The sequence below is a fragment of the Alligator sinensis genome, unplaced genomic scaffold (assembly GCF_000455745.1).
Source record: "Alligator sinensis unplaced genomic scaffold, ASM45574v1 scaffold13_1, whole genome shotgun sequence".
Lineage (NCBI taxonomy): Eukaryota > Metazoa > Chordata > Crocodylia > Alligatoridae > Alligator > Alligator sinensis.
Window position 1 is genome coordinate 3,323,892 of NW_005841909.1, and position 11,032 is coordinate 3,334,923.

General features: G+C 43.6%; 1 protein-coding gene across 2 annotated transcripts in view; it reads left to right on the plus strand.

Annotated features, from left to right (window-relative positions):
• Positions 1-6,984, plus strand: part of ZBTB1 (zinc finger and BTB domain containing 1) — a 30,539-nt gene extending 23,555 nt beyond the window's left edge. The window contains exons 4-6 of one of the 2 annotated variants that reach the window (XM_025197934.1): positions 1,239-1,296; positions 2,708-2,842; positions 5,180-6,984. In XM_025197934.1, the coding sequence (XP_025053719.1) occupies positions 1,239-1,296; positions 2,708-2,746 (97 nt within the window). In that variant the 3' untranslated portion in view covers positions 2,747-2,842; positions 5,180-6,984. The remainder of the gene's footprint in view (positions 1-1,238; positions 1,297-2,707; positions 2,843-5,179) is intronic. The other variant, XM_014517456.2, reaches the window with a different exon arrangement.
• The last annotated feature ends 4,048 nt before the right edge of the window (positions 6,985-11,032 follow it).

The window sequence follows — 11,032 nt, forward strand, 5'->3', positions numbered from 1 at the left end:
AGGGTGTCAGCAGTAGCTCCGGGGTGGTTACCACAATTACTTCTGCTTCCAAATCCCCAGACAACTGATTGGGAGACCTATGCACTATCTCCAACCCTGTGAAAGGGCCAGAAGATGAAAAATAACATGGTGGAATACTTCCGTTTTCCTCAGACAAGACTGTACAGCTTTTCTTTCTAGCCATGCGTATTTGCTTCTAAAGAGAGTTGGGTGAAATTTCTTCAGTGAATTTGCTGAAAAATACTATTTTGTGACAGAACCATTATGAATTAGACTCAAATTTGCTGAATGATTTCAGCTAGGAGAGAGAGAATTTGGAGCTAGCGTCATATAACATTTCAGTATGACTCAAAAGCTCAAGGGTTAGATGATGACCCAGAATGCGGGAGATCCTAGTTTAATTTCTCCTCTGAGCAGATTTGAACCTGCATCTTCCAGGAGAATGCCTTAACACCAAAGCTGGGGTTCCAGTCCCTACTCCACTGAATGTGTATTTAATAAAAGTGGAGCAGTGACAGCCAGCGAGATTGAGAACCCCAACCAGGAATATTGCAGAGCCTAGGGGTTAGGTCAAATTCATGTAAGGCGAGAGATGTGGATCCAAATCCTCCTGACCAGATAAGGAAGCTGAACTGGTATAGCCCACATCCTGTGTATCCTGGATGAAAAGTCTAACTCCTGAGGTATTGGGTAAAAGGCAGACATCACTACCACTTCCTCCTCTGTGAATCTAGCCCTTTCTTTTACTTTTCCTTCTAGTGCCTGGAAACTTTTTTTTTTGGTCAAATGTTGAGATTTGTGTTAATGAAACCAAATTTTTCTTCCTGTCTTTATTTTTACTTTCTTTGGAGCAGCAAGGAAAGAAAGAATTGATTCCATCTGAACCAAAAATACTTTTTTTTTTCCAAAGTTCAGCAGCTGAAATTAAAAATACATTAATGTAGTCCTACTTCTAAAATAACAGAAAAGCTTGTGTGAGTTACTATGTTATTTGAGAAAAAACATGAATTGGTGCAGGAGTGAATTGTAATGTACTTGCAAAAAGGGTCAGTTAAGGTTATTCTGGCAACCTTAATGCTGACATCTGACATACGAGTACCGGTAACATTCTGTTAACATGATTTGGTACAGAATGTAACACGTGATAGAAATCTTCGGGTGTATAGTGTAAAATCCTACTTTATCTACAATAGTCATCGCTGTAATCCCAACTCATCTCTCCCATGTTCCATTTACAGTACTGCTGTGTCATCGGTCTGCAACACAACCAAGGCTATGTCTGCACTGCAGTCAGAGGTATGGTTGCAGCAAGTGTAGATATACTTGAGCTGGCTTTAAGACAAGCTTAGGTACTACTAGCAAGGTGAACAGCTGTGCTGGCTGAACAAGTCTAATCTAGGTGCTAACTTGGGCAGCTAGCCTACACTGATGGTGTGCTGCTACATCTTTAGATGCTACAGTCATCTCACTGGTTGCAGTGTAGACTCCTTAAACAATAGGGTTGGAACTGATTCAGGATGCTTTGGGGAAGTGTTAGCCCTTTTTTAACAAGAGTTGAGTTTAACTGTTATCAGGTGTTGACATGGTTACTGCTGCCACAGTAGATAAGTCTGTATTTGGCATCAGAGGTCTTCATAATGTAATAACTAGTGCAAACAAAAGAATCAATTAGATCGGGGGAAGCCAATCTACTGCACGTGTACCACAAGTAGCATGAGCAGGCTCTGTGTGGCATGCAGCAAACCATGGATGGGACAGGAGCTGTGATAGGGCAGGGAACAGAAAACCAAAGCAGCAGATTGGACAGGGAGCATAATGCAGAGAGGCCGGTTGGGCAGGTAAAGGGGATCAGAGTGGCACTCGGGGTGCATCTACATGAGACTTTTACTGCAGAGTGGACTAATTAGCTCTGCAGTAAACATCTCTGCATCTACATGTGCAGGGCTATTAGGTTGGAGTAAACTAATAACCTCAGCAGGGCAGTACCTGTAAATACAAGTACTACCCTACTGCAAAGTTTTTACTTCACAGCACTGCATGTGTAGACGCTGTCGAGGCTGGCTGGGGCACAAGTGTGCTTCAGTGCGGGCGCTGCCTACCAGCTAGCTTTGCACTGGAGCATCTTTATGCCCAAGCCAGCCCCTTCACAGCACATTGAGCTGGGTCGGAGCAGTTCCCCTTGCTAGCCAGGTCTGCTCCAACCCAACTCAACATGCTGCGGTCCTGGGCACACGTTCAAACAACATACCCAGAGCCATAAACTCTAACGCTATAAGTGCTGGAATTTATTGCTCTGTATTAATTGCACGTGTAGATGTGCCCAGGGAGGCCATGGGATTAAATTGTGCCTTGCCTGCCAAAAAGATTGATCCCCAGCAAATTAAATCGGTCAATGTTTTGAAAACTTAAAAATGTAATGCTATGGTTCTCTCTCTCTTACCCCTTTTGTGACTGCGAGAACAACAACTAGTCCATTTAACGAAGTTTCTTTTTGAGAATATGCTTATATGATAACTACTAAACATTAACTTAAAACAGAACGATACTACAGTGGGAAGAGTTATCCATGGTCTTCTACGCCCCACAAACCACGTTTGCTCACTACACAGAATCAAAACAAAGCAGTCCCTCAAAGCAAGTACAAATGGACTCTCTATACTGGCCATACACCACAACTCCCTGTGTTTGACCAGCTTTTCTTCCCCAGCGTGGGGGCAGTGGACAAAGCGAAGAGGTTCCTGGATAACCTACAAATCGTATGTCAAAAATGCATGTTATATGTGAATGGAATCCACCTTACTTCAAGAAAGGACTTTGTGAGGAACCTACCCCAATGACTATGGTAGGGTCACCTTTTTCCCACGTGTGTAGCAGAGGTCTTTCTCAATCCGTGATCTCTATTTGGTTTCTAGTAGTGGTCTGAAGAGGGGAGTTCTAGACTCAGTAGTCTTTCCCTTCTTCCTGACTTTTAGCACGTGTCCATTTAGAATTTGTCCTTGGCTGGCTGGATCTCCAAACTTTTGAGGAATGAGCTCTAAGTACTTTTATTATTTGTACATATTTGTATAGGCCAAGTTTTGCCATTGACCAAAATAACATGCAAAAACAGTAAGGGGGGGTGTTAATGATGCAGAATATGGAATAGAACCAACTCAAGAGGGCAACCTTGTGTCTCCAGACCCTCCTTTTGCTTTCAAGCAAAACAAAACAGATCACAAATTTGGCCTTGTTTTTATGCAGTTACAGAAGGCTATAACCACTTATGTAGCCTATGACAGAAGGTAGTATTATGAGTTTATATGAGCTCCATCTGGTGGTTAGTTTAAAGCATGCACACTTTGATTTAAATAGATTTTAAAAGATTAAATGAGTGTAGTTTAGTTGAGACCTTAGTGTTTGAAGACTGCAGAATCAGATTTGGTTGAGGTTGGACTTTCCTTTTAAAACATCTGCTCTTAGGGTAACTGGATGGCTTGTGAGATTGGTAGTGGGAGACAGCACTATTTTATCTCGAGCTGACTGATTCTAGTTCAAGCTAGCATGCTTTGGCTAAAATGTAGTACCCATGCCAGATGCTCAATGGCTTGTGCAATGAGCTGGTGTTCACAGTCCAGTACCTACACCACTAATGCACAATCTTTTTGCAGTCTCATCGGAAAGACTAAACATTAATGTGCATAAAGGCTCAACTCACTTTCCAACTCTCAGAGGTGGTCCACTCAAAATGCAGTTGGTGTACTTTTGTGGGAAGGTGCAAAAACATTTGCAGTGCTGCTGTGTGAGCTATATGCAGTCTGTAGATTAAATAAAGATCTCTGATAGAAAAAATATCATCTTAGCACTCAATATTCAGAGGAAAAAATCTGTTCTATTATGTTCCGAAATCAATGTGAAAGGGATAAATACTTTCTTCACTAATTGTTAGTTCTCTAAAGCTAATAACAGACATCTGATTTTTCCCAGGGCAAAGTTTTTAATCCTGGAATCCTGCAGATGTAAAAGCCCACTGTAAATGCCTGTGATCCAAGATAACACTTTCCTGGGACAAGAGCTGCTAATTTGAGTTAATTATCATTCATTCCCGGGACAAGCAACATGTGTAAGGAGCTATGTAGCTCCCCAGTTTTGACTTGGCTTGATCAGAGCCTCAAATGCAGCGTCTGTTTTTAGAAAACAGGAGGTCCCTCTCTGTGAAGTGGTCAAATTAACGCTATACTGGGGCACCCATCAATCTAACAAGAGTTCCTGGCATATGATCAACAAGTTAGGGAGGGATATTGTACATATCCAATATGTCTGTGCAGTAAATGGTGATGCAAGTGACACATCAGGTATAAGTCACTCAGAAAATGTTTGGAAATAGCTTGCCTTGTACAAATTTGGCAATGAGAAAGGTGCAATTTATGCACCAAGGGGGAAGAATGGAGCATACTTGGAAAAACAATTTAGGGGATTTTCCTTACAATTTGCATCCTTGTACAACTGTTTTCTGGACTACTTATATTTGATGTATTAGTTAAGCTAACCTATATTTCATGCATGAATTTGACCCAGAGACTTAGGAGAGTTGCAAATACCTGCAACTACAACCTTTCAACTAGTGCTACTGTTTGGGGTCTACAGCAGTATTATCTCTTTGGGAGATTAGAAATAAACATGACCAACAAATCAAAATGAAAAGACAGGGACAGATACAAAGCATTCTTCCAGAATGTGCATGTTCCAAGCTCTGACAAGACCAGTTGGAGGAAGAACTCTCTCAACCACTTCAGCATCAGTTAAGCCAAGCCATAAACCACTTCTGGAAAGCAGCAAAAACAGCAGCAAAAATAAATCAAGGGGTTGCATTCTTTGTTGAGCTAGTCTGCACAAAAGTATTGAGCACTGGGGCAAAAAGAAGGGTAAGAAATTGAAATGAATGAAAAGCCTAATGTTTTGGATCAAACTCAGAACATTGTTTAAGCATAAACTGGGATAAATGGGTGAGCAAAACGAAAGCTTTTAAACTGGGATGGTTCCCTAGCTTGATGGCTGTTGAGAGAGTAACCACTAGACTGGCATTTAGAACAAAGCCAAACTGTTCAAGGTGGGAAGGACTATGGCATGCTAACAAATATGGTATCTTGGTGCTGGCTTCTGACTTTTAATATTTTTCTTGCGTTTCTTTTCTGTATGGCAGTAGTGAAATAGGGACTTCTAAGCTTCTGAAGAACTGAAAGATCCAAGTTGGAAGATGACATGGGGAAGAAATGGTCTGCAAAAGATTTCTTTAAACTCAGAACCACAAGCCAGATCTGAACTGGCACCATCTTTGCCTTCCTGACAGACTGCACCAGTTGCAAAGGGCACCAACAGCAGCCAAGTTAGTGTGTTCACTAAAAGTTCTTTTGGACTCTTCTCTGCATTATAAAGCTTACTTACTGGGGACTACATTACATCTGTGGAAAAACAAACTGAAACTTCCCCTCCTGGGGCAGCAATGTAATGTGTTGGCAGCACATGCCATATATACACTGGAGCCCCTCTTTTTCAAAATAAAAACTGCTAAGTTTACCATTTTAGACTTTTTTTAATGCAGAACTTTCTTCACATGTATATAACAAGCTATCATTTTCATATATTCATGCCATTGCAATAATAAATTCTAAGAGTCCAAAAATATTTAGTTGTCTAAAATCTTTAAAATAAAGAATGTGGGGACACAAGGAAGCACGGGTGCTGAGGGCCGTAAGCAAAAGAAAACATACTCTTTTAATTTTAATTCCTCTTGCTGCCTCTCTGCCACTATCACGAATTGCTGATCTCAGTGTTGAAGAGGACCTGTAGAGCATAGTGATTATGTGAAAGGGGTAAAGAAATTATACTGTAGTGCTGGTACAAGAATGCTGGATTGTTGTGACTGACCAAGACATGAGTAAATGTGAAATAATGTTCGCAGGGCACAGTGTGCACTTTGTTCTGGAACTGAGCCTTGCAAAGCAGGCCCAAAGAGGGAAATAAGGCATTCATTTTCTGACTTCAGGATTTTAGCAGCCCTAAATATTCCAGCTAAATAGATAGAGCAGAATAAGGCATGCAGTGTTTCACATACAGGGTCAGCACAGAAGAAAAAAACAAACAAGCCACCCCCTAAAGACCACAATGGATCAGATTCAGACAGCTGTACAGACTAAAACTATTGAGCTAGCATTATAGACTGCTATAGGTATGCATCTTACTGATTCTGTTTGTGGCTGTAAATGGATGTTTTGCTGTTACCAATACTTGTTCTATTGAGAAAGGATTGTGCATAATTTTACTTACATCCGGTATTTCCTTATATTTTGTTATAAAGTGTTTAAAGTGTTGTCTGTACTGCAGCTTGTGTAGACCATGTCTCCAGCTTGCCTTTCCCATTTTAAAAAGTGATTTTACAAATGCTAGCAGAGCTGTTTAATTACTGGGGGGTTATGGATGTATTATTTGATTACATAACCCTGAACATTTCAGGAGGTGGACAAGTACAGGTAGCTCAACACTAGGAGATAGCATCGTTCAAGGCCTCCACACAACACCAGGAATGCTCATGAAGCTGGTCCTGTGTCTGTTCTAGAACAGTGGAAAATAGACAACTCACATGTGAACATACAAAGGGAGAGGCAGAAACCACTGGAGTGTCCCTCAGGCAGAAGGCACAATAGAGCCAAGAAGTTTGACAGGAAGCAGAGATGTTCCTTGCAGAGAGAATGGGAAGCCTTTGAGACCTGCAGCACCTAGGAGAGAGTAAAAATGTACACAGCATCAGCTGACAGCAGCTCTATCATCGCCAGGCCAAAACAAATTAGTTATGCAAAGGATAACTAGAGCAGTCTGTGACTTTGTTGTACCTTAGCAGTTCCGTGCAGTTCATGTAACAAAGTAATGGAAGTCAGTATTAGTTTGTTAGCATGTAATTTTAAAATCTTAAATCATGCTTGATATGGGATCTTAAATAAAATGCTCTTGTTCACAAGTCTGCTTATTATTCTCATTTAACACCATCTTTTTATTGCTTGGGTTAAAAGCATAGCAGCAACAGTGTACAGCTCAGTTAATGCCTTGCTTTATCTGTGCTCTCCAGGGGTTTCCATTCACCTGATGAAGTGGACATTATGGAAAACTAAGACCATGTACAGCGAAGGCAAAATAAATATGATGAGGAGAAAATAGGGAAGATGCTTTGCACTGATGCAGTCCCTGGTTGTCAGAGTGCTTTATGCTAAATATTGGCTAAGTGAATCAAAATGAATAATCAATTGATTATTCCTACAATCACTGATTCATGAAAACAGAGCAGTGGGTATGTGGCTGTGTTTATAATAGATCTTTTTTCCACTCCCTTTACGATTTCTCACCATTGCAGCTCTACAGTGGCCACAGTGGTGGGAATGTGAGTGTATACAAGCTGTCCGTGTTCTACTCTTCGTGCTGCTTAATCCTGCTCAGGGCGCTATGGACAGCATGGTGTTAAAACATGTTTACTTGTGTCCTCTCTGCCTTCAATCTTCCAATTTTGCCATTGCCAGCAAAGCTCCACTGCTGATAAAAGTAGAAAAGATATGGAAAACTAACATTGTCAAGGACTGAACAGCTCAAGTGCACAGCGTACAAGTAGGTCTAATTAACAAAATAAGTGATCTTAGCCTGAGTTCTTAAAAATATTATCAGATTGTGTGAAGTACATGCAAATCAAGTTAATTTAGCTAGTGTTGCCAACTCACAATTATACTGAGCCTCATTAATTTGATGGTTTTCTTAAAGGCCTTGCCATTAGAGTTATGTGATCGTGTAAGAATCTCAGCATTATTTTCTTTTAAAATAAATTCTTATTCCTCAGGATTATAGCGAGAATCTTGACTATGTGACCTTAATCCAGGGGTGGGCAATTATTTGGGCTGGAGGGACACTTAGGGAGTTTTGATGAGCTGTTGCAGGCTGGGTCAGCACCCCCCACCCGCTGCCATGCTTTGCGGAGCCAATACACACCCACCCCTCACCCACACCAAAACTCCCTAAGTGGCTGCACCCTGGGGCCTGCTGGGCCCTGGGGTCTCCACAGAGACCGGCCCAGGACCCCCACAGGCAGGGTGTGCTCTCCCAGGCAGATGGGATGGGGCTGCAGGTGGGTGGGGAGCAGCATCTGGGAGCAGGCCCTGTGCTGTCACTGCGCCAGGATCTTGGCCCCAGCCACCTGTCCTGCTCCCACATGCCACCCCCTGCCTGCCTGCAGCCCCATCCCATCTGCCAAGTCGAGGCTCCCTGCCTGCACGGGTCCTGGACCAATCGCCACAGATTCTCCGTCCACCCGTTCTGCCTGGTGCTCCCAGCGGTGGGCGTGGGGTGGACAGGTAGTGGGGCCGGGTCCAGCAGCAGCAGTAACACTAGCAGCAGTACCTGGAAGGAGACGCGGCAGCTGGGAGGCAGAGTCTGGCTGCCACACCACCCTAGCCCCACTGTGTGCCAGGAGTTGGCAGGACTGGCCGCATGCGCCATGGCCCAGCCTGCCCCCAATGTCTGGGCTGGGCAGGGTCAAGGGGCCCACCGCAGGCCGGATAAAATCATTTGGTGGGCTGGATCTGGCCCACGGGCCATATTTTACCCACCCCCTGCCCTAATTTGTCCTAAGGATTCAAAAGCCAGGATGCAAATAAAAGAACCCCAAATGTATTGGGTTAAGTAAAGAAATCCAGTCAATCCAGCTTTATACTTTTCAAAAATCTGACTCATGGTTTTTGAACATTTGTACTGGCAAAACTGAATTACTATGAGCTACATTCTGTTGTTGTTCTGTGCATAGGAGCGTGAACGCTGTCACACTCGACAGTTTGCCTGAAGTGCATTATACCCATCTGTAGTGTATTACTTTGTGTTTCTTACACTGAGCTAGTATTTTCTCCTTTAAGAGAGACCATTGATTTTGTGTGCCTTACCAGTTACTGAAGGATCTCTCTCCACAAGAAGTGGAAATCCATAATGCCCAATGGCGCTTAAAACAAAATACATTAAACACCAAGCAAAATGAGGTCATCTTCAATGCAACACGAGCTGTCAGAAGATTCCCCTGACATTTCAGACGACGGTAAATCCCCATAAAACTGTGATAACTGGATACGTACCAACATCGTCAGCCAGTCATAACATTTTAGTGATAAAAAGACATCCGAAAAGTTAATTATTCCCTTATTGCACCTATTGCTTTGGCCTTTCAGAATTGATATTAAGATATTAGTAACATATAGCACAGCAGTAATGTGTCATCCTCCTTCAGTTCCAAGTTTCTTTAGACTCTTTTTCTCTAACTTCTTTTTTTAACCAGGAAAAATTATTCAAAGACTCAGAGTTTAAAGCTATATGCTACCATCAGATCTGCTGACCTCCTGTACTTCACAGACTTAAATTTCACCATTACCTAACTACAGAGCCAAATAACTTGTTAGGCTAAAGCCTAACTAAGGTTTAATTCAGTTCTCCTACACCAGTGATTCTCAACCAAGGTGTCTTGAGATCCTGTCAAGGGTGCCATGGGGTGTCTTGCAAATGTTAGCACTGTTAGGTGCGCTAACTTGATTCACAAGATAAATCTAGAGGCCGTGTCCAGACGAACGCAGATGTGTGGTATGTGGTGCCACACGCCGCACATGCAGGTGTTCCCCACACTGCTACCTTGCAGCACAGGGGGAGGAGGGAGGTCGGGGGGGAGCTGACCCTGGAAGATCCCAGGGTCAAAATAACCTGCACCTTTAAAAAGCAGGGCAGTGCATGTGGTGACAGCGTGCACCACCCAAAACCAGAGCCTGGCCTGCTGGAGCTACGGTCCAGCCGCCAGCCAGGCTCCCAGCTGCAGGAGCACCATGGCTGCAGCTCCCCGAGGCCCCCAAGACCCCAGGTAGGGCTACTAGGGCCAGCACGGTTGCTGGCCCCAGCCTCTCCTACCCCACCCGGGGTAACATGCCACGCACCAGCGCGCACCTGGCATGGGCATTCCCTGGGGACAAGTTGCAGCGCCACAAGGTACGCCACTGCTCGTTGTCCCTGGGGAAACAACCAGCCGCACTCAGCGACGTGGCCAGAGATTTCAAATAAGAATCCACAGCGCTAAAAATATTTCGAACTGTTATGGTCTTTTTGAGTTATTTGCAATAGAAAGATCACTCTATTATTTTCTATAGTCAAAAAAGAGTGAAAACTGAGTCAAAGGAGGGGTGCCTCGAGTCTGACAAGGTTGAGACTGTCCTACATGCTGCAAAAATATACGAGGAAAAATCTTCCTACTCTGTCAAGCTAAAGAGAAAGATTGAATCGCTGGTTCTGCTCCACCTATTTAGCTCTTGCCTCACTGAAGAAACCTAAATCCCCTCTGCAGCGCATGTGGCTGGGTGGGGCCGTGGTGTAGCCAGGGGCGTATTCGTTCGCACCGTCAAACAGGAGATACAGGAACGGACCAAAAATCAGACTGCGCCTCTCCCAGAGAGGCTGCTCTGGAAGTTATTACTAAATGATGCATACAAGGAAATAGGTCCGGGAAGGTTTTTTCCTCTTCTCCTTTTAAAAAAAATAAATATTGACGTTAGGAAGGTCGGGTTTGCACGAAGCTCTGCATTGCAGCAGCAGAGCAGTTCCAGCCATCGAGCCTTTGATTTCGGCATCGGTGTCTTCGGGCTCGTCCGTCCTATCTATAAAGCAACGTAAAAATGTGGATCTGCTTTGCCTACGAGGGGATAACCAGAGGCGAATAATAATTGCACAAATGTCCTAACAGCTGACAGAAGGAGAGTCTGAAAGGGTCCTGTGACATCTTGCCTGGGATTAAAAAGATTTAAACCTTATGGGCCACAGGGGTGCTCCCCTCCCGCTTATTCTTGCTAGATTTAAAAACACTGCTTGGGAGAAACTCTAAAACAGCAATTTGTGTTCATGACTGTGGGGAATATTCTGACAGGTTTGGCACTTGTCAAGAGGTGGGCTGGGCAGCGTGTCAAGTCCCCCCTCACTGAGCCTGCTGGGACTGCCATGA